Source organism: Solanum tuberosum, unplaced genomic scaffold, assembly GCF_000226075.1.
Source record: "Solanum tuberosum cultivar DM 1-3 516 R44 unplaced genomic scaffold, SolTub_3.0 scf00004, whole genome shotgun sequence".
Lineage (NCBI taxonomy): Eukaryota > Viridiplantae > Streptophyta > Magnoliopsida > Solanales > Solanaceae > Solanum > Solanum tuberosum.
The window spans coordinates 3,701,913-3,728,275 of NW_006238930.1; the positions used below are offsets into that span (position 1 = coordinate 3,701,913).

Consider the following 26,363-nt stretch of genomic DNA (forward strand, 5'->3'; position numbering starts at 1 on the left):
ACTTCTTTTCCACAATCATATTCATTAACCATTTTTTTTAATAGAACAAAGAGTTAATCTTATTAATTTTATTATTTTATAGTGCATACGGTATCTTCCACGACAAGAAAAGACTATTTATATCGTTAATTAAATTTAATTTTAAATATTTTATTTTGTCTCTAATTTGGGATTCTATTTTATCTTAATTCACATGTTTAATAAATTAATCTGAAATTATAATTTTAAAATAATTTAGTCCTCATATCCTACGAATTTGGATATAATTTTGATTGAATATAAACTAAAAATCATTATTTTACTTCAAATATTTCTTACTGCGAATTTGGATATAGTTTTGATTGAAAATAAACTAAAAATCATTATTTTACTTCAAAATTTCTTAGCATATTCATCCGTTTTTTCTATTTCAAGTTTAAAGTTGAAATAATGAATCAGATCGTAAAAAAGGTAAATCTTCAAATATTTTTCTATAAAAGCACAATGTAGTCTCTATTATATATATATTTTTGCCTGATTTGATCATAATATCTTTGGTATCTATTTGTTTGACTAATTTAAATTACGGTGAGTAGGGTTATAAACTTAATAACATATTATCATAAGCTTTTCTATTCTAACCTAAACTTGTAACTAAAATAGAAAATTTTAAATTATTCCATCACACCATTTAAATCTGACTATGAAAGTGCTCCATTCTCCAACCCTGTAAATTTAATAAATGAATATTATCTCTAGATTATCTTGAACGAATCAATATCACAAATAATAATATCTGAAGTATCAAATGAAATACTATATGTACAACAACAATATCATACTCAATGTAAGCCTCGTTACCTGATAATACAGGAAACATACATAAATTTCCCAGGATTAGTCCAAACAAACAACTAAACAGTGAATAAGAGGAGGTGTTCCATTGTCTAGTCTAGGAATAAAAGAAAACATAACTGTTGCAAAGGATCCTGCTGAAAGCCATATATGTGTCCTCACAAATCTCCCAAGAATTGAGAATTCACTTGTTAAAGATCCTGAATAACTACAAACAAATCCTGTCAACAAAACTTAAATCATATTCTAAAGGCCTATAAACACAACAAACCTCGAGTACAAAATACACATAAAATGCATTGCCTAAAAGCTATTCTACCAATATTTCCGATTAGTTTAGTCTATACAGTTGTACACTAGGCACAGGAGATGTCTACTGACTCAATAAGATTCCTCAAGAGGAGAGGAAGCAAATTTCCCTAGCATCCATTGAGACAACTTTGTAAAAAAACATAATAGGAACACTGCTATCTTCACCTAGCAATAACTGAAAACCATTACTTTTGGCTCAACGGACTTGAAATCTAAATGCTAAAATCTCCACCAGAGACGTTGCCTCTGGCTAATTATCTATTAGTTTCTGCAATTTTCTCTTCAAAGCCTTATTGAAACCATCTTCTGACAGTGACAACATCTGGTTCAATAACAACCTTACACCTTTATCAGTCATAATGCCAAACCTTGGCTTGATTCTCTCTTCTAAACTATAACCAAAATACTGAGGAAACTTGACCAGTTCTGTTCTTGGATAACCCATGGTCAAAAAGAACTCCCACTTTAATACCAACTTAGCCAAGCTAAAAGTATATAGAGCACCATATCTTGACACCATTGTGGCAATTTCCGTCATACTGAACCCCTTATCCTTGAAGAACTCGGTGGCAGGCTTAATGTTAGCCTCAATGCTAAGACCAAAGGTTTGAGGACATCGGTAGAGAAGAACTCCAACATCAACCCCCATTGAGCGGAAGTACTCAGTTGCAGGCCTTAGCTTGTCCTCTACACTGTAACTTATGATGTTTGGACATCTGGTTAGAACCTTGCTCACACACTCAGCAGATAGACCCATTTCATAAAGAAAGTCCACTGTTGCTCTCAATTTAGGTCTACTGTAAGTGAGAAGTGCAGGAAAACGGTAGATCACTTTAGCCCATTGTTCTTTATCAACGCCCAGTTCTTCCAAAAATGTCATTGTTGGAATTAAATTATCTGAGAGACTAATTCCACATAGTTGAGGCCTTTTGCTGAGAATTGTTGGGATCTGAGATCTTGGCACTCCAAGATCAAGGAGAAACTCAACTACTGGTTTGATTTTTCCCTCAAGACTATAGTAGGCAAAAGCAGGAAACTTTCGTGTGATAACTCTAATCCTTTCAATGTCCATGCCCAGTTCAACAAGGTATAAAATATGTGGGGGGAGCTTTCCAGTGGGTCCATTATCAGTCACTCGTGCCAGAGCCTTCAGTTTCTTGGAGTCGAGAACAGCACTAGGAGGTGAAGCTGGTGTGACAGGAATAGGTACTTTTTCAACAGTTTCTTCTATTTTCTCCACAACAGGTGGGTTTGGAAAGCTCTCCACAACGTCCACCAAAATGCTTCCATATTCCTCGTGGAGGGCCTCAAGGTATGGGATGAGAGCATCCCTAATCTCAAGAGTTGTTAGTTCTCGTCCTGCAAATTAAAGGAAATTCACAATTTACAGATGAAGATAAACAGAAAACAGCACAGTGAATATGCTCATGCACATTCTGCAAATTCACAGATGTACAAGCAGAGAAAGAGGGGGAATAACAGGAAATCAATCTGCTTAAACCAGACCTACGAGGTAGCGAGACTTATGAACAGAATGCAGCCGAGAGACAAGGTGATCGATAAAAGACTCTGATCTGTTGATAGCTCTTGCTGCAAGAGCATTGCTTAAACCCTGTTTCTTCAGAAACAAGGTCAAGACAGCCTTCGCCTCTTCCTTTTCAGCAGCTACAAGGGTTGGGGGGACCAACCTTAAGCTAAAAGATCCGTCTACCTCAGATTCAGCTGTCAATCAAAGATAATGTGCAAATATTATGGCAAAACCAATTGCAGCACTGCTAGGAGGATACACAGTGCTGGAAAGTCTACTGGAGGGAACACAATTCATATTCCAGAATTGAGAAACTTACAATACTTCGCTGCGCAAAAGAAAACCTTCTGAGGAAACGACAATACAATCCTGAAGAAAGTTTAACTAATTATTTAACCCTGACTTAAAGAGAAGACGATATTCACAACAAAACCGCGAATTACAACAACAACAAGATACCCAGTGTGATCCCACAAGTGGGGTCTGGGGAGGGTGGGGTGTACGGCTGTACGCAACCTTACCCTATCTTGAGTGAGGTAGGGAGATTGTTTCCGATAAACCCTCGGCTCAAGAAAAACGTTTGCAAAAACAGCTTTGACAAATACAAGTAAAAACTAAAGTGAAAATACTGTAGAAAAAATCAGGAATTACATGTCTACAAAAGTATAATCACATCATATGCTAGTGCAGCGGAAAATAAGTGATGCCTAATCAACTTCTTTTATTCATATAGTTAGGAAAAAGAGGAGGCATATTTAGAGCTCTTATTCTGCACAAGTGGTATTATAATGCATATTATATTACACAACCACCGAATGTTTAGTTCTAACTTCTAAGAGATATTGCCAGGGAATAGTCATATGTATCACTAACAAACAATTGAGAACAACTAGCCTCAATCTCAAGCAAGTTTGTGGTCGGCTTTATGAATCCTTGTCCATATCGCTCCATTTAAGTTCATCTCAGTACAATATTACTAAAGATCAGTTTCTCCGGCACTAAAGTTCCCTACAGGCTACATTCCTAAAAATATATAAATATCTAACAAGGCTAAAAGTTTCTTAGCATTGACCTAAAGTAAATATACTAACTTGATTCAAATTTAATCTCAACTAATTAGTATTGCCTATATGTATCTCTAACAAGGCTAAACGTTTCTTAGCATTGACCTAAAGTGAATCCGGCACAGGTCAGACTAAGCCAATGGTGTTATCATGTTCAAATTGAAAGTGGTCTCATAGGTAACAGGTTATAGCACCTAAACATCAATATCATACAGACCCACAAAGAAAAACCATTAAAAGACTGGAAATTTGTGATGTGAGTCGAAGATAACGTTACCGATAAAGGGGTACTCGGGATGTTCTTGAAAGAAAGGCAAGCTTTGCGTTTGGGATTCGTAGTTGCATAAAAGATATCATTTTTCAGCTGTTCAGTGGTGTTGTTACTGTGACAACTAGTGTGAAGCATTGATTAAACAAAGAAGGTGAAGTAAAAAATGGAGTTGGAAATTGGGGATGTAGGTGGTGTATTTGAAGATTTTTGGGGAGGAGGCTTGTGGACCGCAGATGTTGTTTGTTCTCTAGTGCCAAACACAATCTTTGAACCAGCAATAAGATGTTTAATTTTGAGCCCTCATGGAAAGTCACGTGCACTATGTAGTACTGTATGAAATAAAATATTTATCAAGAGTAGGGTGGGTGTTCGGTTCTTTGATTCGATTTATCAAATTTCGTTCGGTTCTTTGATTTTTGGTTTTAGAGAAGTGTGAACCGTGTACCAAATCAAACTAATTCAGTTCGATTTTTTCTACTTCGGTTTGGATTAGTTCGGTATTTTTAAATCAAGTTTTCGGTGCGAATGAAAAATAAAATAAGGACAAAACTAAAGTATAAGATACTTAAAATTTAAAAGTATGTTAAGGAATGATGCGTTAACTAGGGGTGTTAATGGTATGGTTTGGTCGGTTTTTTAAAAATTATACCATCCCAATTTTCGGTTATTTTATAATATATAGCCAAAATTAGATTTTTTAAAACCATCCCAATCATATCGGTTTCTCTTCTGTATCGGTACGGACATACGACTCAGTTAATTTTCAGATTTTTTTACTTTTAAAATATCACCTCAAAATATACTATTATTAAAATATTTCTTTCGCAAATATGTTCTCGAAGAAACACTTTAATTCTTCACCAAGAAGACAAAAATGTAAAACTTTATTGCTACATTTTTTTCATCTTAAATATTTAATGGGAGTGTTTGCATAGGTTTTGTGTATTGTTTGATAGAGTATTTATTACAATATCTTTTAATTTTAAACTTAGTTAAGTATAGGTTAATTAATAAGCAAAAACCCAAAGTCATCTAGTCACTAGAGGCCTATGACCTAAGTTATATTTATATTTGAAAAATGTTATAAAACACACACACACACATTTAATGTTAATATACAAAATATATTTATTCAGTTCGGTTCAGGAATTTTTTGGTTTTTTTTCATAAATTATAATAACCATCCCAATTGTTCGGGACAATTATACACTTAAATAGAAGTCTACAATTTTATTAAAACAACAACATAAATCGGTTCGGTTAGGTTCGGTCGGTTTTTCATATTCTTTTGACACCCCTAGTGTCAACTAAAAGACTATATTTATCTTTGTCAAGAACATTGTGCCTCCAACTACTTTTCGAAGAAAACAAGGACAAAGATGGGTTCCTTTACATAACATACATTGATGTTTTGGTGCCTTTTGAGAACTAATATTTGAAGTTAACTATTGAATTGTACATTTGTTGCTACTTTGATTTATTCATGAATGATTTAATTGTTAGTTGATTTTTTATTTTTAGTTAAGAGTATATATATATATATATATATATATATTATTGTTATTATTATTTATTTTTTAAAAAAGTATTTTTTAATAAAAGTTCGGTTCTTCGGTGCACCGAAGTTGTAAGACCCTTACACCAAACATTGAGTCGAAGAATCGAAGTTTTGAAAAAATAAAACTGACGCCGAACAGAAAAACCGAATTAGTTTGGTTCAATTTGATTTTTTGGTTTTTCGGTATTTATGCCCACCCCTACTACGGAGTGTTTGGTAATAAGAAAAAAAATCTCTTTGATGGGTAAGAAGAAATATTTTTATATAATCTGAACAAATACAAATGAAATGTTACTTGTGAACTAAGTTTTCATAAGAGTTATTTTTCTTGATATTAGATAACTTGTTTTCCACAAATTCATCCCTGTATAGAGTCTTCGTAAAATGTAAAATGTAGTAGCGTGTTCTTGACAAATATAATTTCATCAATCATCATCTTGCGTTTACCCTGTCATTCCACTAGTTAAATAGAGAAAATTGTAGAGACTGAACTACTCTGTTGTAGAACAAGTGAACCTCCTATTATAAGTTTGTACAACATTTATGGAAGAAGAGGATTCGATCTGCATTATCCCAACAAACTGAAGATTGAAAGAAGAAAAGTAAAACCCAACTCATGTATGATGAAGCTGGGTAGCAGTAAAAGCTTTGATCTTCTCAACCTTTCTTTTTCTCGTTAAAATGACATTTACAAACGAAGTACTACAAGACGAAGTACTACAGATGCTAAGAGATACTCTACATAAGTAAGAATTCATCTAACCATATGACAAAATGAAAGTAGTAAAGCTAATAACTATACATCTAAACTCTTGTGCTTATCACAGAGGAATATCTCTACTAGCGAAAAATAGCTTCTCTTGTCACAAGCTTTATCCCCCTCACCCAAAGCGCTGCCATCTCAGAACCACCCTCACACACAAAGTGCACTTCCTTGTTCTTGGCTGTGATCACCCTAAAGATTCCAGGAAGCTCAGCATCCCCTTTCCTTTGCCTCATCTTTTGAAACCCCAAACTTGGTCCCACTTCTGCCTCTTGGCATACCACATTACGCCTGCTCGATTTTCCCCAACGCAATATTCCAGCAGCTTCAACCATTGTAAGAACTTTCATATGTGGAGACCCTTTACCTCCCTTTATGTGCTTCTTCACCTGAGCACCAGTTAAGACCAACTTCCTAGCAAGTTCATCCAGTATCACCCGCTCTGCCTCATTTTTCTGCATCTTTCTAGCAAGCGATAGTGCAGTTTCACCCATTGCGTTCTTCATATCACAACGTGCTCCACAGGAGATCAAGAATTCACATGTGCGGCCATGTCCTTCCCTTGCTGCCAGCATGAGTGGGGTATAACCATCCCCATTTGACATGTTTACGTCGTAGCCCCTGGTTGTTAACAGCTTAACTGCATCCAAGTCACCACATCGAGCTGCACAATGCAGTGCATAGAAACCTGCAGCATTTCGACTACCCTGTTCAAGAGCAAAGTCGAGCAGAACCTTTTCAAATCGATCACGATTTGGATTTAGCACACAGAGGGTAACAGCAGTCTCCCCAGACTTGTTTTGCAGCTTGACATTAGCCCCAGCGTAAACAAGCAACCTGAAGCCCTCGACATGACCCTCTGCAGCTGTGATCATTACAGCAGAGAAACCTTGGTCATCTTGGCTATCCAGATCAATCTCTCCTCGTCCAACCAGCACCTTCAGGGACAAAAGGTCCCTGGATTGAGCCACAAACAGTAATGGTGAAAAGACAGATGTGTTGCTTGACTTGGGAACCTTTCCGCTCTGGATGACTTCCAGAACTGCACCCTGAAAACTGAGCTTCCATCGATTGGACGCAGCAATGGAGATTGCAGATTCACCAGCTACATTAACCAAACCAAAATCAGTACCTGCTCTAGTCAATACTTTGAGGCAGTCTTCACTCTTGAATCTTGCAGAGATCATTAAAGCTGTATCTCCTGTGTCCGTTCTTGCATCCAGATCACAGCCAAAGTCAATCAAGCATTTAAGAACGCTTGAGAACCCACGTCGGGATGCCATGTGTATAGGACGAAACTCAATGTTCCGGGTGGTTTTAACTGGAGATTCCACATAAGCACCGCATTTCAAAAGCACCGAAACTGCTCCTGCATTACCACAAAGAATAGCATGATGGAGAATAGTTCTTCCACTGTGAGATGTGCAGGAATCAAGCCGCTGGAGGAGCATTTGCAAAATAGTGCCAGTTCCTTCAAAATACTCCACAGCACACCAAGTAATGGCATAGGGATCTGCTAACCCAGCACCTACTCGAAATTCTTCACCTGAAGCTGCATCCCAGGACCAGGCTCCAAGTTGCACTGGTCCATCAGTTTTTGCACCAGCCTTGAGAGTCCAAAAAGGTAAGGGGAAAACCTAATTAGTCAATTGCTGATTAAAACTAAAAATGGCTCAATATTCAGCTTTTAACAAGGATAAATTCGAGAAGGATGCTTCATTAATTGCTAAGTGTGTAATTGAAAGAAGTCAAGTGTTTCAGTTGAGAAGCATTTAATTGATAACTAGTGATCCATTTTGAGTTTATTACCTCAAGCAACAGACGAACTACAGAGACTTGCCTACTGACAATAGCAGCCACAAGTGCTGTGCAGTCAACATTTGTATGCAGAGAAGGTTTACTTGATTGGAGCAGCACGCGATTTGTAGCATCCACGGTCACTCCAAGCTGCCACCAAGAAAGCAGCAATTTATCAAGATGTTAATTTTTTGACAAAGTATCAAGATGTTAATAAAAAATCACATTTTGGCCATGGTTGCTCCAAAAAGGATACAAGATAAACACACAACGAGCAATAAAGGCAAAGTAAAACGGCAAATGCTAAAAAGGGTATGTATACATCAATATCGTTCCCACCTATAGGTATATCGAGCAGCAAAAAATAAAAGAACCCACTTGAATTTGCAAATTAAAGGCAAAATAGCATAAAAGGGCATCAGCAAGGAGAGTAATGTAAAAAATGTGACTCTAGCTTTTCTCTAATCGTAAATGTTTCATAGGTTTAACTTTTGTTGGAAACATCTGAGTTAACGTTAGCAGTGATATCCTGCAGAAAAGTAGTATCTTAATCCTTAAATAGCTAGCTTAATTTTTCACCTTAAGGAGAGTGTCCACCACATTTACATATCCCCGGCAGCATGCAGTGAAGAAAGCATGTATAGCAATACGAGGTCGAATCAGGTCTGATCCCATGAGCACCTCCACAATTCTTGCATGCCCATGACAGCTGGCCTCCAACAGAGCTTCCTCACAAGCCTGCTGGGATGACCCAGCTTTAACTAACATCTCCAAGATCTCAAGGTGTCCCTCCCTCACAGCTGACGTGGTTGGGAATCCCCTGAAAAGTTTATGGTTTACATCGGCTCCAGTGCTCTGCAATATTTTTTTAAAAATGTAACTATATTGCTCTATAAGTTACTCAAAATGCATAGTTTCATTTGATGATATAAAGAAGAAAGCAAAAACTCCACAGAATGAAACATAGAATCCTCACAGTTTACAAGGAATTTTATTCTGCAGGCAAAACCAAGAACTTAAAAGACAAAGAAGATATAAGCCAACAGATATATGATCTGCAATAGGTCAGTTGTGCCTGGAGCTGACCATAGATGTTACATAGGATAAAATCTATGTTGTTCGGTTTTAGGACTAGTAGCTTGCACACTCTTATATCCATGAATTGAAAATGGGCCAGTGGAAAAGCAGTGTAAGGACCTATTTCTTCCCGTGAATAAGCAGCTGAATAGTTATACTTATTCCAACATTCTCCCTAATCCACCGGACAATTATGATTAAAAATGTTCGTTTGATTAAACATTCACTAATAAGGTGTTTTGAATTTTTCACATTTAAGACCGACTGTGAATTATCATTGTTATAGACTTATAGTCCAGCAACGCATAAAGCATAATGTTCATGTTTTTTCAGAAGAAACCATACTAGACATTTCAAGTTTCAAGTGACTTCAGCAAAGGCCTTCACACCCTATAGTCTAATTTGATCTGTATGCTCTAATGCAACAAAAAGGTTTACAAAGATTAAAAATTTACTTCAAAATATGGACAACGAAATAGACCTTTAACAAATGCCCCATAGTAGTAATTAATTAAAGCAAGTTTCTTTGTAGGGAAAAATTAGAGTAAGATTTTTTTCCTCCAAATATTCGTAAAATAACACCTATACTGCTGTTTGCTAACCGAAAACTAGTCAATTTTAAAACACGAGTTGCAGTGACAATAGGTAAAACAAGTATGGGGGAGAAAGTGACATTTTTCTTAAAATTGAGAACAATAGCTGAGAATAACGTTAGATGGGTAAATCAAGTACTGAGAAAATAGGTGACAATTATTTTTTAAAAAAATCAAGTAAAATAGGTTACTTTTTTCTTGATAGGTAAAAAATTCAAACAAGGATGACGATAGAAACAGAAGACGGTCAAAAGTACAAAAGAAAAAAAGACTAGGACCAAAAAGTTATCAAATGCAAAAATAACAAAGGAAAATAGTATAAGGAGAAAAAGTCGACATTAACTACGAGCGTTTTCAGCTACTTTTACAGTACGATAACGACACACTGACCGGAGCCGGAAAGATTTAAGTCTTATCCAGTAAAATTCAAAATTCAAATTTCAAATTTCTTAGGACAGACAGACGATGCAAAACGTCAAGTTAAAGGCTCAACAAACTTTGAATTTTTACGGGAGCATTAATTAGGAGCATATCATCATAAATTCATAATAGCTAGTCAAAGGACTCATAAGTCATAACCAAAGCACTGCATTTAATATAATCAGAAATACAGATGGAGAAGTTCCGGTTGAATACAAAGATGCTACACGAACTAATAGTCAATGATCCAAAAGCACAAGCTTTCTCTTGCGTGAAGAAAAAAAATCAAAATCAATTCGAATCAAGTAGGCAAAACACTTGAACCATAAAAAAATTTATTACTAGAACTAATTGGAATTGCAAAGTTGAGGAAAATTATTACCAGTAGTTTTCTCACTAGAGCAACATTTCCATTATGAGCGGCGAGGAACAAAGCCGTAACGTCGGTTTTGAACTCCTCGTAAATTATCCTAACTTCGTTCGGCAACTCGTCATGAGTCACGACCTCTGCCTTTCGAACCTTTAAACACACATCGCCGACGAAATTAACGTCTACGAACGGATCGGCGATACATTCAAGAGCTAATGTCAGATCGTTTGAATGCGACGCTTCAAGAAGACGACGGGAAACTTCAGCCTCGTAGTTCACCGGAAAGACCTGTTTGCCGGCGAGGAAACCAACTCCGGCACCAGAATGGCCGAACACTATCATTTTCCGACGAAGGCGCAACCAGAAGTTACTTACTTGTTTATCCTGTGTGTGTTTTAACGTGCATCAGCTACAGACAAAGTAGGTGTGCTACAAGGAAGAAGCAGAGAGCAGTAAAAAGGAATGGAGCAGTGTGAGTTTTATTTTTTTTTGTTCAATAGACACGAAAATCGAGAGAGAGGAAACTTGAAAGAAGTGAGCGCCAGAGTTAAGAAGAGTGAGAGAGGGTTGAGGAGGCAGTGTTATATTGGGCCTCACTTCACTCTTTCACCACAGTTAAAACATGGATCTTTTTCTTGCTGACCCACAACCCAACCAGTAGTAATTTAACATAGGGGTACATTTTTATAATTGATTGGATAGGATGTTACTTTAAGTTATAATACTAAGAAATTTTCAAATGATAGATAAAAAAATTCAGGGAAAAAGTCTAAGTTGGCTCATCTACATACCAAATTGCTTTAATTTCATTATTAATTTTCGATCCTCTTTGACATTACCAAGAACTTTAACGTGAAATGAGTAAACTTTACGTGTTAAAACTGCATCTTTTAAAAAAAAGATTTACATTTACATTTTATGTTCGATTGTGATTTAAAACTAAGTTAATTGAACGAAAAGAACGAGATAATTAGCTAACAATGAGGTATGAACTAATCTAAAGTATATAATTAATGATAAACATTGAGCAATTTTGCATCATAGACAACAATTTTTTTTACCATTTTCCTAAAAATCTCATTATTATATTCCTTTCACATTTCGTTATAATCTATGTGTCATTTCTCTTTTTTATTAAGTCTCAAAAATGAATAATATATATTATAACGTTAGTTTTACTATTAATGAGATGATTATAGGCAAGTATGTATAACTTAAAGGTTTGAACCGTATCTTAGTTACATTTACAAAACGTAATACTTTAAATGGGTCGTCCATCTGTTTGTGGAAGGATGGAGAATCTAGTGTGGGACATGAATTTGTTGTTAGGATTTTGGAGGTAAGTGGAAGAAGGGAGCATTATGGGGGACGGCAAATGCGTGAACTTTGATCTCATCGATAGCAGGCAGCTGTAGGGACGGCTTTCAAGTTTCATCCATCCATCTATATATATTACTATGGCAATTGGCAACCGTTTCCCGCAGTTGATCAGAAGCTCGAAATTTATCGTCAATATTATTTTAACATAAGTATTTGTTTTGTGTGTCCAAATTTTGACACACACATTCATTATATTTGCATTATTTAAGACGGAGAATTTAATTAGCAAAGATGAATACATGCTTTCCAATGTCAAGTATAGTAAATTATTTAAGTAGCTAATCTCAATGGCTATTTCAACGCAATCTACTTGTTTGTCTTTTTTCTTCTTTATTGTTTCTTTTACTTGTAAGCTTGTACAACAAAAATGTGTTGCATGCCGTAAGGAAATGATGGGTTTAAACTTTAAAAATTATATATATAAAAAGAAATAATTATTAATTTTTTAAACGGATAGTAAGACAAATAAATAAAGTGAAATATTAAATAGTCATAGTGCCTTTTCGGCAATAACATCAAGACATCCAATTGTGTCCATTTAAACCAACGTTACATTGACTTAACCTACAATTTGAAATTGAGACGTAATTATTATTTGGAGAAGGAATTTACTACATATATAGTCAGGGTACCATTGTTGGAAGTGAGACGAAGACATGAGGTTAAAATTAAACAAAATGTAGTGGTACTAAATTATGAGTCTCTAACAATATTGACAAGAGGATATGGGCGGAAGTCCGTTCACCGGCCAACAAAAGGTGTGTGTACTCTTGGATGATTTGGGGGACAGGACCTGCTCATATTTATTTCATAAAAAAATAAGGGGCAAGAAAGATTGAGATGAAATCAAGATAATAATGAACAAACCCAATTGGTGAAATTTTACAGTTGCCCAATTGCACTCTGCACTGAACTTCTGAGCTACTAACTTTCACTTTTTTAACAACTGTGAAAAAAGCTAAAAACTTGCCTTGTTTGTGCACGCGACTAGTCAATACCACTGCCATTCAACTCACAATCTCTTTCTCTTTTTCTGTCTTCAGTTAAGATACGATAGAGATCTCAGTCAACCTCATTGACCATATTATTACTCCTTCCATTTATTTTTATTTGTTACATTTTGACTTAACATATTTATTAAGAATATACTAATTAACATGACTATTTTATCACATTAATTGATATTTAATATTATGTCTTGAAAATTAATTTGAAAAATAAATAATTAATGTTAAGGTAAAACATGAAGAAAAAATAATAATTATCTTTTATTGATATATTAAAAATGACAAGTAAAGATTGTAATAGTGGACAAGTAAAAGTGCATAGGAGAGAACACTAACTAACTAGAAAGTTGCTCGGGTGTTTATTAAAGTTAATATAAATGCATGACATGTGTTAAAATACCACAAATAGCACTTAATTATGGTTCAATAATGGATTATACTGCATTTTCTCTTTATCAAACTAATTAACTATGATAAGTTACATTGATGTGATGTAAATATCTAGTGCGAGCAAAAATTTACCTTTTGATACAATTTATTTTACATAGACTAGTGTTATAATTATTTGAGACTACTAAATAAAAAATTTGTTTGTATCATTGAGAAGATGAATAATCAACATATGTGTTTGGTTTTGAACTGGATAAATTTTTAACTTCCAATTTAGACCGTGATAATATTATATTATTGAATATGGCTTTAGGCTGAATGGTAATTTTTGTCTTTTTTTTTTACTTGTATTGCCCAAGTGTAGCTAATCAATATTTCGACATAAAATTCGACTAGTATTAATTATTTATGCCAAAAATAAATGTGTAACTAAATGAAGTATAAAATAACTAACATCGAATCTATACCAGAATTATAATCATGATAACCAAAGTAGCCCTAACTTTCCCTTTCATTTATTTCTATATTTTTTTTTCATGGCTAAAAACTACATAGAGATTCCATTTCATGGCTAATAATGCATTAATGGAAATCTAGAAAGTATTATAATAGAAGGAAGAAATGTTGGAGATGCAGCATGTGCGAACAACAAGTTGAGTATTTGACTCGACAAAAATAATTTGTCCCTATTCATTTCACATTGCTTATTACTCAATATTTTTCTACTAGTCATGTGATTTATATGCAGGTCACGGTCTTAATTTGTGTGTATGTATTTTGACAAGGCATGTGCCTAACTTGAGAAATAGTTTATATAAGACATGTTATAATAATTTCGATAACATTATATCCTGGTACTATTGTATATATGGCATGTTTTGGCCACCCACTTTTTCTAGTCAACTAATCATTTTCACTATGTATAACTTCTTCTTGATATTTTTTTCTAGGTGAAACAATCCCAGACGCCATTTCCAACAAAAGTTAGTTAACTTCGACCGCAATTGTTGGGCGAAAGTAGATAAAACATGCGTGCGCAAGGGCCAAGCTAAGGCAGCTAGCTGATCATTGTGTTTGATTTAATTAATATATTCAGATTTTCCGAATTATTCAACTAAGTAGGTATGTGTTTTTAGTAAACAATTTGATCGAGGGAACCCCTTATTCCGAAGTTACAAAGCTATTTGGGCGGTTTCTTTAGGAAGAGAGACATTGATACTTAGTCATGATGATTGATGACTTTAAATTTAATTTTAGGGCCTTGAATGGTCCCAATTCAGGTTTCCACTGACGTACGAGACATTTGAAATTCGGACCCAATTTTGCCAACTTCAGTGGAGAAAATTCTATTTGTCATCCGCACATGGGACAAAAGGGACCTTTCATATGCTCATTGCTCTTGTTCAATACAAAGTGTATCCTCCCACCCCACACATATTTTTAAACAAAAAATGGCATACGCTGGTGGATCTCGACTATTTTCTTGATTACCTATTACTTCTTTTCTTATCAACGTATGTATTTGTTAATTTTGTTCACTAAGACTTTATGCTCCCTTCGTTTACATTTACTTTGTCCACTATTTTAAAAATAGATTTTCACTTTTACTTGTATGTTTAACATATTAAGCAAAAACCCTTTTTTTTTTCATTTTATCTTTACCATTAGTTACTTATTTTTTCGAATCATTAAACATATATAATATTAACTATCAATAAATATAGATATTATTAGTAAAATACTCATATCAAATATTATTTCTTAATGAGCATATAAAGTCAAAAATGAATAAGTAAAAGTGAACGGAGACAGTAAATGATTTGAACTTAAGTGAAAGTTCAACTCCCTTTATTTCATACTGTTGCGTGGAAAGAAAGTGTCTTTTTCTAGATTAATGTAATACCAAAAACCAACTGTCCCATGTAAATTAAATTTAACATGATTTTAAACTGTTTAAGCGCCACTTCATAAAGAAATTTATTTAAAAGATGGTCCTGCCTAACTATCTTTTAGTATAATTAAATAATTTGGTGTTTGGATTGGAAATTAGCTAGGCATCGATCGAAAAGGAAAAGTAGGCAAGACTTTATATACCAAATAGTGCACCATCATGTTTAACTAACATTTTTGCAATACATATTTGAATTGCTTAATCCTCAAAGTTGCCGATTTTAAGCAAATATGATTTCGTTTTCCTTAGTGCTGTGCATCTTTTTAATGAGACTAATTTGGAGCATCTCTCTTTAATTTTCTTCTAATAAAAAATGTTAGTCCACATTTTAAGCTATGTACTTCGTGTGTTTTCTCATCTAAGAAAAACTAACTTAGAAGCAAGAGTAACAAATCCACAATTGGTTCAACGAGAAATAATATGGATTATCCTAGTTATATACAAAAACAATCATTACCATCCAATTAATTGTTGCAATCTAGTATTTTTGGGACATGATTGCTATCTATACTCACTAATCTTTTGATTATATAATTCCTATATTACGATTGAGTGCAAGTTTAGTAAGCAGTTATTGGTTTTACTAAGATCTTGTTTAATTATTTCCGTTCTCCACAAAGCTCATGGACGTAGACATATGCAACTTATAATTTATGTATTTAACTGAATTCAATATTTTATGCAAATACAAATACATAACTCAGCGTTGAAAAAGTAAAAAGAATGTAAAGTGTATAGAGGACGATATGTAAAGCTCCACGTAGGTACGTAAGCTAAACTCCAAAAATTAGTAAAGTGTCAGATTAGATATATACTGTATGTCTGTATATGCAAATATACAATGTATAGTATAGCATGTTCCAACAATTATGTCAGATTTGATATATGACTACTAAGGAAAATATCCAACAATATGAGAATGGGTTACAATAATTTGCTCCTCCTCTTGTAATTGTCTGCCTCTTTTACTACGTATATAGCTACAATATAATTTTAATAATTAATATATATAAACGTGAGTTCTAGATCCTGCTTCTGCAAGAAATATATTTTGTCATTAACATCCCCCCTGCTATCATTAAATACTGTAATTCTTTTTATCCAGTTGAGGGTATCGATCTTCAAGGTAACACCAGTCAACGTTGCAAACCATACCTAAAATTTATGGGACTCATTTTATATTTTACGAGTTTTCAAAAAAAATTCTTAAAATATTTGTTGTTTGTGACTCGACTAATTTGGATCCTCTTCTCAAGGCCATATCTGCTCAATTTGCTTATATATTTAGCCATTTTCTGTATAACATATGAAATGGTTCCAGAGGAGGCACTTGAGGAAATGTTTGTTTTCAACTCAGGCCATGTGAGTTTCGCCGCAAAGTTTAACATATATATCACAATGAAGGATTTTTTTCACCAACCAAAAAAGAGAAGACTTATTTTATAGTATTTTTATCAATTACAATTATTTTAACCGTGGTGAATTATCATAGGACACTTGTAACTTAGAAGTAGGGGTGGTGATTGGGGTGGTTGGGTTAAAGTGGATCAAGACAATAAACGGGTCAAGACCCAACCCAATCCAAATTTGTTTGGGTCAAAATGGTTAGGTAATGGGTCATAACTCAACCCACACAATTTTTACTAAGTTTTAATAGCTTCATTTGTTATTGTATTTTATAAGTTTATAGTACCTAATAAAATTGTTTTTTTCTAGATTTTACAAATATTAGTTTGGGTTACATATCAACCCATTTTTTAATGGGTTGGGTCGAAATGAATTGAGCTAACAAATGGGCGGGTCAATAATCAACCCAAACCTAAATGAATTGGGTCAGATTGGACTTGATTTTGCCGCCCCTGCTTTAGAAGTCATGCACATTTTGGCAAGCTGCATTTTTTTTTTAAATTTTAATAAGAGAGAAATGGATAAAATCAAATTTACCTTTTTACTGTACTAAATATATATTTATTTCACTTAGGTTATACTTTGGAGCTATTTGTACCTTGTCATTAGAAAATCTTCTCGTACTTATCCTCAACTTTGATAACAATAAATTGAGTTTATTCCACATATCAAATTACTTCAAAAAAGTAATCTAAATAACTCTTGTACTTCCATTTATGAGTCAAAATTATCATACGTTCTATTTTGAGGAAATTTGATAAATAGCTTCTATGTTATGTTGCAACTCTATTAGCTTCACGAGCAAATACAAGACAATTTGTGAATGGAGAAAATAAGAATAGCCAAAAAAGTTTTTTTTAATAATATTTAATAGAGTGAAAGGTTATTTAAACCTCTTTTATTTACTTAAAAGACACTCCACTAGATACACATGGTTACTGCTAACTAATTGGAAATACAAACATACTTCATTGATGGATATATTGTTGTATAAATTATAGGAACCACATATTATAAGTACTAAATAACATCATAATGTAATGTATCTTACTTAACGATTAATGTATCTCGCGCATCAGATTAATGTATCAGCGCTTATATTATTATATCCGTTTTGAGATATTTCTGTAATTATAAACTTTTAAGGGATAGATTGTAATTTTGCCTTAAAAGTGTGTGATTTATGTAATTTACTCTTTAAATAATGTATAAATTATAGGAACCACATATTATAAGTACTAAATAACATCCTATCCCTTCTAGTTTTCTATTTACCAAAAATCCCTTAAAAATGATGTTTGCGGGATACATAGCGTTGTGCACGGTATACATAGCGTTTGATACATTCCACATAGCGGTAGCGTTGTGCACGGTATACATGCGGGATACATAGGTAAATAAGAAAATTTTGAAAATTTTAAAATAAGTAGGGATAAATGGATATTAAGGTAAGTAAAGGAGTGTAGTCAAGTAATTTGTCCTATATTGTTTCATTTCAATCTCATTCTTGGAGTCGGACCACAATTTTCAAGGTTAGCCCAAAGGATATAGCTGGATTATAGAGCATCTAGCCCAAAGTTTTATTTGCATTCCAGATAGTTCATTTTATAAAATATCAATATTCAAATTATTGTCTTTATAAAAAAAAAAAAATATTTTTCTGAAATGAGATTTTTATAATATTTAATTGATATGGTGTTTAATTCCTAATTTTATTTGGATTTATTACTGATTATGTTTTCAAGGATAAATTATGCATATTCAAATATTGAAATAACAATGTTTAATAATTAATGTTAGATCTAGAAACAATATTTTAAAATTCAGAGTATTAAATTTCATACGCGTATTAAATCTTAATGAAAATAAATTATCAATTAATGTTAGCTGATCGTGTAAAGAAAAAGACTTGCACCATCAATGGATATTAGTTAAACTCTGATCATGTTAAAAAAAAAAAAAAAAACTTGCACCGTCAGTGGATATTTGAACTCTTTTTTGTCATTGGGTATTTTGCATCTCATTCTAATCCAAGCTGCTGTGATCATTGAAATTTTGAATGAAGAAAAAGGGAACTTGTTAAATCTAGATTATATGCACGGAAACTACAGAACAGAACATCAATTTCCTATGGTGAACAAAGAAAAGGAGAGTAAGAAAATGCGTCAATTTGAAAAGGAAATAGAAATTAATGCATCTTGATGATTGAGTGCATAATACATAAGAAGATCTCATGTCAATTGATGTTCCAGCAATGGGGATATATCTTTTAATTGATATTATCTTAAAGCAGATTCAAGTTATTTGAGCCTTGCACCTCCGCTCAACACTTGTATTGTTAAATAAATAATGTACAGATAGATATTTCAGTACAATATGTTAGTCAGTTTCCACCCCATCTTTTAGATGTTCTTTGAGGCTTTGTCCAGGTATATCCCATGTTGAATCTGCTTCTGGCAATGTGTAGTCTTCAGGTTTGAGTGACAACTGGAATTCTGGAAGATCGGGAAGTACTCGAAGATTTCTGCTTGCGAAGTCATCATATTTAAATGTAAGTCATCATAATTAGAAGAAAGTTTCAATATTAGTATTGTGTAAGCTGTCATACTCACTTTTCTTGGTCCAAAAGGTAACCATACATTTGGGACTTCTTGGCAGCAGTTTCCGGGACTTTTTTGTTTAAATATTTCATAACACCCCATGCTGGAGGAGTTCTACGAAAACACAAGAAGGAAATTTACTACTTCTATATTGGTCATTCTTTGCAATGTAATTAAAAAGAGCATAGATAGTTAAAAACCTGGTGACAGGTTCTGCAAGGCAGAAACTTAAGGAGGCTTTTTTGCTCTCAGTAAGTAGTTCTTCTGCTGCGAGGAAACAGCATACTGCGCTAACATGGCAGGAAGGTTCTGTGCCCTTGTCAATGATTATACCATGGTAGTAGTAAGCTGCAGCCTAACTATGTCGTTAACATATATGTATAGGCAATAAGAATGAAAGAAATTGAAAAAACTGAACTAGAAATCAACAATTTTGGTAGGAAGAAAAACCTTTGCTTCAAGATACTTCCATTTGATGAACAACATATGCTTTTTCGCTGTTCCGTGGAAATTAGTGTCTCCAGACAAGCAGCAAAGAGTCTGAAAGAGAAAAAACAATCATATGATGATGCAAAAAGCAAACTAAGACTACAAAATTGTCAAGTTGACTTGGGAGTAATTTCTAGCAAATAGATTAGCATTGATAAGATTTCAAGTACCTGTGCATAGTAGCTTACTGCTTCACATGCCAGCCTCCTCTTCACTGATAAAGTAGCATTCTGACTTTCAAGAGCCAAACCTAATTGAATTTCAGTTCCCTGAAATATCACTCAAGCAGTGTCAGGAATCAGTCCATATTGGAATTTCAATACCTTCTTACTTAGAGCAATCAGTTGCATCGTATCGATTATCTACTGGTTCTGCAAGAGAGCAGCCTATGATGAACCAGCTCAGTTTTATCGAAGCTGATTGAATTGGATTCTACAAGAAGTAAAAATCTTGGATCCTATAATTATCATGAGTGGAATTAATTAACTGCCCTGTATGACTTGATTTGAATTCATTTATCCCACTTTATCATCTAACAGTATTTCCATTTTTGGTGATTGTTTCACTGATCTGACTGGAAAGCAGTTACCTTTTCATTGATTTTATTAGCTATAAGGAATCAAAATTTGTGTTCTAATTAATCGTCGAGTAACATAACATATACCTGTGCTAGTGCTTGATTTGAGGTGGCTTCAAGAATACCCTGATGCAGATCTTTAGGCAACTTGTTCCTGGTAAAATAAGGATAAAATAGCTAATAAATATGACACAGAAACAGACATAATGTAGAAATGAGGCTGAACATATATTTACATACTTGATATCAGGTGGTAGGTGGACAAGAACATCTTGGACACAGAAATCCAAATAACCTGATGCTTTCAGCAGCAAATCAACAGTATCCCTCATGCAATCTGAAATCGAAATGCTGTTTGATCAATGCTGATCACACTTTGAGTTTTTAAGAAAATTAATAACCACAATATATACCTCCGGACACAGCCCGTTCAGTCATAGCCATGTCTTTTGGTATCAACTTCATATTTGCTTCTACTAATGTTAACATAGCCATCATGTGGAGGACAGACAGTAATTCAAACCAGGAGTTTGCTACAGAGGTTTCCTGCTAATTATAAAAGAAGCAAAGGATCATAAAGCATGTCAACAAATGACAAACCACTTAGCAGATACTGAATTCATAATTAAAGAAATTGAACCTCTTGCCCATCTTCCAAGTTTTTCCACTTAAATCCATTCAATTCTTGAAGCCCGAATTCTGTAAAATGACATGATCAATCGATTAACACTAATATCGTACGTTTGAAAGAATAAAGTACATACTTATCTTAAAAGGGTGCTAGGCTAACCTTTTCTAGTAAGGCCAACAAGAAGAGACAAATACTCCTGGAGCGCTTTTTGTAATTCATCAATAGCAGACACATCTAGGTAACAAAATGAAGTACTCAATAGGGGGGACATCAGGTGTTTCAATTTTTAGTGCATATATTATACATACCTGTATCTTGCGCGATGAGCAGAATCTGGTTCCTTATAAAAGTTAATTTATCAGCAAGATCCTTAGGAATGAGACCCTTTAGTGTCCTCTGTAGATCACATTGAGCAGGAACACGCATTGAGGGGACAAATATGCTGACCTCAGGGATGATGCCCTTCTTCTTCTTCTTTTTTCCAACCTGGTAGACAGAAGCCGCGCACCCCATTGCTCTTCAAGGGGACTGATCTCAACTAGTAACATCCTACATAGGCATTGAATATTGCAACATTCACTATAGAAAAGATTGAAGCAGATCAGTACATATTTATTATTTGCAATGTACATTAATAAATGTTGGGAACTTACAGCAAATGCTAGGCTGCTGGCTAGTGTGGGCTGACACCAAATTGTAAGTGACTATATCAACTGTACATGAAGTGAATGGTTTACTTATACATTTATATTAAAAGGAGGAAAAGAAAGAGTTGCAAGTGGGATCTACAATTATGTAGAAATCTGAGATTTGGAAGCAAATGATGAGGATTACGAGAAATAAGTCACATGCCAATGCGTAGGAAAGACTTACAACTAGTGCATTATTTTCGATATAACAATATTACTTGTAATTTGTGAACTTCCTTCTAACAGCGGAAAATAAGGAAGACATATATATGCATTTTATTTTTCAAAGAGTATAACATGTGCAAAGGTGTTTGACTTTGTAGGAGTGAATTATTGAGCACTCTCTACTAATCAAATCTGTCCCTTTTGAAGTTGTGCTTGTTTTGATTTTTATGTCAATTGCACTTGGCCTAAAAGTCCATAATTGGTGGAGCATTGTGTAGCCTAACTAATAATAAAATGGATGAAAACCATGAAAGATCACGGTTCGGTTTCAGATACATCAGATTCTTTTTATATGCCTAACTTATGATAGACAATGTTACTTGATATTTATACAAGCTGCCAGCGGAACAGGTGAGGCTCTTATAAATTGGCTCGAACACCATCAATAGACACTAAGAGTTACTTGTTTAAGTACATAATGACGGGGACAGTTGTACAGTTATGGCGATGGATTTAATCAAATCCAATCATTTTGACTCAGACTAGGTATATATTTTAAGATATCTACTAAATATGTACAAATATCATATTTCGAATTCAGTAACTGAATTGGACTTTATATCCATTGGCATTAGAGTTCAAATCATGAATCCATTTATACTTTGATAAAATTGCCAAAAATGCGCACAAACTAGCCAAATAACACCATTATAAAAGTGATGGAAACCTAGGCATGCCATTTGAGAATCATAACTAATTTTAGTCGGAATATACTATATGCATGATCCAGTCTCTCTTTTAACATAAAAAATATATATTTTCAATTAAATGTCAACTTGCAGTTTTTAAATTGTAGGATACTTGATGCAAGAACATAGATAGACTCATTTGGCTTGTATAGAAGTGTATGCATCTCAATTTTCCCATCAATATTATTAAATTTGTCGGTACCACAATATTTAATACTACTTGTAAAAGTCCTATTGATTGCCCAACAAGTTGTGCTGCATCAAATCAATATTGCAAACCCACGCGCTTGACAACTGGATCCTGACAAACAGCAACACTTACGTGTTGCATGACGAGTTGGATCATATTTAGATTGGTTAAAATACTAAAAACAATTGATCTTCAATTTATGAAAAAATATTAATTAATTAAACTTGGCTATGGTAGTTAAAATTTGGATGGATTCTTTCGATTTGCAATTACATGGACCTTTTAAAAATAATAATTATGACTTCATTAAAACAGGTTGATTTGCACTGTTTTCTTGCTAAAGCATCTGCCCACTCATTCACCTACATGTATGTTACGTGAACCTTTATATAAATACTATAGTATATTATACCTAACTCAATCAATTTTACTAGATCGACATGTTTAGGATCCAAATTGGCACACGTGGCGGTCAAGTGTCCCAATTGTTTTTCCTTCTTTTGGTGGGTTAGGTAGCAAGGAAAATAAAATTATTCTTTCATTATCTTTTGTATTTGATAGGTAAATAAATAAAAAATTATCTGAAAAATATTTATATATGATATAAGCAAAACACTATGAAGGTGGGGTGAAGGGGTATCCGGATAGGAATATGGGAGGGTGGAGATGGAGTGAAGGTGAAGATCATATGTATTTAAGGATGAAGAGGCTTTTGGAACTTATTTTTTCTATTTTTACTACTCAATTTTAAGAAACCTATTTAGTTTCTTAGAGAAAGCGTTTTAAAAATAATTTGATCAATCAAATGAAAAAATATTTTTTCTTCCGATGCCTAAGAGCATATTTTTCAATCCATCATATTCAAAAAAGACATGATAGCCTTTTTCCCACTGCCATTTACGATATAGTCACTTCTGGGAACATTTTTGCAAAGCACGACCGTTTAATCAAAGTGATTGCGTCTTAAATGATGTTTGCACTACTTTTCTAGGCTGCTGGGCTACACTAACTATGGTTCACATACAGGGATGGCCCATTTAGATATAGATATGATGGAGCCCAACCAAAAAAATAGGTTGGTCCAATGCAAGTCATCTTGCATAATGGTCCATTTTAAAATTGATTTCAGAAGAATTAATCAAAATAGTTGTCCATGTATAACTACGTAAATTCAAAATAATCGACAATTATATGATACTTGTTTAATTTATGTGTAATATTTGTATAATCTACAAAGTGCATCCGATTGGTTATTTATGTAAAGATCATTATGACTGATAAATTTGTTTTGTTTGGGGTCAACCCTCATAATCAATTGTAACACTTGAAATTCGGTGATAATAAGCCTCTTTATCCTTCTTCACTTGGATACCGGATTTAGCTTCTATTTGATCATAAATTTTAAAGTTGAAATTTGAAAATTGAAGTTTTAGAGTTGTGAATTTTGAAGTTGGGTCTGGACATGTGTTTTACTTGAAAAAAAATGAAAATTTTCTGAGTGGAAGTGAAATTTGAAAATATTTGATGATTAATTCTCAAAATTTGATAAAATTTCATGACCAAACTGAACATAAATATTTAAAATCTCATCTAAAATTTATGACCAAACACTAACTTAATTTGTTGTTTCCTTGCGTAAGGCTGAACATGTGACCTAGATAAAAAAAAGTTCATCAACCTTTAATTGGCGGTCAAAGCTCTAATATCGTAGATTTAATTTGAAATAAGTAGAATGTTTTCATTTATCTTGTCCATAATATATAGCAGCAAATTAACTATGAATATGTTCCATTAATTGCATATATTCTCGTGGTGGTACAAGAATAATACTAATCTCTAGACTCTAGTTATTGGATTTTCAGTTAATGATATACTATATGTTATCACTTTTCAAATTGATAAAATGGTTTGGCCGACATGTTTGTCAATATTAATGAATGCAATTTGTCAAGAGGATAAGTACATGTAACATGTTACTCCATCAAGCTAGTATTAACGTACTCATGGGCTTTTTAGTTGACTAACAACTATACTATGTGCCAAAAATACAAGAAGAAAATGGTGTTTCAACTTGTGTGTCACATGATGAATTAAAGACAAAAGAAAACTGATTAACTAAGGAATAGGCCTATTATTAGCATACAATTAAATGTTTGGGTAAATTACATAAATATGCTACATTAAGAAAATATTTACTATTTATGACAATATAATTTTTCTAACTAAATATAACAATTTTTCTGAATTAAAAAAGTTGTACAGTTTATGTTCGCCTCTTTCTCTGCCTTTTTTCTCTTCCTCCTCTTTTCTTCTTTTTATTCCTCTTCTTCTCGTCTTTTTCTTTGCCATTCTTTCTCTTCCTCCTTTCTTCTTCTTTTTATTCTTCTTTTTCTTTGAATTTTTCATTTAAAGAAATATCTTCAAATAAGTTTTTACCTAGATTTCACAATTTTTACCCAAAAACACGACGAGAAGAGGAACAAAAATATCAAAAATTTGTACAAAATCATGTTTTCAAGAAGAAATTTCAAATCTGTAAAATTACAGCAACAAGAGTTCACCATTGATGGTCATTATAAAACTTCAAATTTTGAATTAATTATTTGAATTTTACGAATTAGTAATTAATTTGGATAGAATGTTCCTACAAATAATTAAAAACGACGTTTGGAGTTTATAACTCAATTTCAAGAAAACTTTGGTTTATCATTGATTTTAGGAGAAATATTAGATTGAAGCTCGAAAAGGTAAAGTTTATAGAATTGTATCGCAATTGTATTAAAGTTGTATTAGATATGTTTCATAATTGTATTAAAATCATGAACAATACATTTATAATACATATTGCAAACTTTACACCCTTTTAAGTGATATCAACCAAAATAGTTATGTAACATACTTGTAATACATTTATAATATAATATAGGCACGATACATTTGTAATTTATATTGCAAACATCGCTTTTTTTTTCTTAGTTATACAAATCAAAATAATTTATAAGATATATAGAATACATGTTTTATTCATGAATAATACATTTATAAGTAATACATATTGCACACGTCAATTCTTTCTTAGTGATACCAACAAGAATAATTTAGGTAACACATTAATAATACATTTATAAGACATGCACAATACATTTTAATACATATTGTTACCGTCACTCATTTTTTTAGTGATCAAAATAATTTATAAGACACATATAATATTAATTTTATTCATGAGAAATACATTTATAATACATATATATTGCAACCGTCACTCATTTTCTTAGTGATACAAATCAAAATAATTTATAAGACACATATAATATAAATTTTATTAGTGAACAATACATATTTAATACATATTGCAAACTTTACTCTATTCTTAATGATACCAACCAAATGATTTAGGTAACACACTTATTATACATTTATAATATATGCACACTATATTTTTAATACATATTGCAAACATCATTCATGTTCTTAATGATACAAACCAAAATAATTTATAAGAAACATAAAATACATGTTTTATTCGTGAATAACACAAGTTTAATTCA

The 26,363-nt window shown here is 33.2% G+C and overlaps 3 protein-coding genes across 5 annotated transcripts; all 3 read right to left on the reverse strand.

The window, feature by feature from the left end:
* Positions 1-815: 815 nt before the first annotated feature.
* LOC102599415 (uncharacterized) lies at positions 816-4,278 on the reverse strand. Its single transcript, XM_006338617.2, has 4 exons — positions 4,016-4,278; positions 2,994-3,043; positions 2,653-2,868; positions 816-2,505 (listed from the first exon to the last, which is right to left on the reverse strand). Exons 1-4 carry the CDS (start codon positions 4,093-4,095, stop codon positions 1,397-1,399), a joined length of 1,455 nt encoding a protein of 484 aa, XP_006338679.1. The 5' UTR covers positions 4,096-4,278; the 3' UTR covers positions 816-1,396.
* A 1,923-nt stretch (positions 4,279-6,201) lies between these two features.
* Positions 6,202-11,154, reverse strand: LOC102599735 (ankyrin-3). Its single transcript, XM_006338618.2, has 4 exons — positions 10,600-11,154; positions 8,707-8,982; positions 8,140-8,277; positions 6,202-7,937 (listed from the first exon to the last, which is right to left on the reverse strand). Exons 1-4 carry the CDS (start codon positions 10,927-10,929, stop codon positions 6,408-6,410), a joined length of 2,274 nt encoding a protein of 757 aa, XP_006338680.1. The 5' UTR covers positions 10,930-11,154; the 3' UTR covers positions 6,202-6,407.
* A 7,735-nt stretch (positions 11,155-18,889) lies between these two features.
* Positions 18,890-21,939, reverse strand: LOC102600070 (uncharacterized). Of its 3 annotated transcripts, none has more exons than XM_006338621.2 (12): positions 21,673-21,939; positions 21,328-21,598; positions 21,179-21,253; positions 21,029-21,087; positions 20,802-20,934; positions 20,629-20,725; positions 20,476-20,542; positions 19,982-20,080; positions 19,773-19,862; positions 19,523-19,677; positions 19,335-19,436; positions 18,890-19,246 (listed from the first exon to the last, which is right to left on the reverse strand). In XM_006338621.2, exons 2-12 carry the CDS (start codon positions 21,530-21,532, stop codon positions 19,102-19,104), a joined length of 1,227 nt encoding a protein of 408 aa, XP_006338683.1. In that variant the 5' UTR covers positions 21,533-21,598; positions 21,673-21,939; the 3' UTR covers positions 18,890-19,101. The 3 variants fall into 3 exon arrangements, with proteins under 3 accessions (XP_006338683.1, XP_006338681.1, XP_006338682.1); XM_006338619.2 differs by having other exon boundaries at positions 20,802-20,937; positions 21,673-21,933; XM_006338620.2 differs by having other exon boundaries at positions 20,802-20,937; positions 21,328-21,568; positions 21,673-21,922.
* Between the last annotated feature and the right edge of the window lie 4,424 nt (positions 21,940-26,363).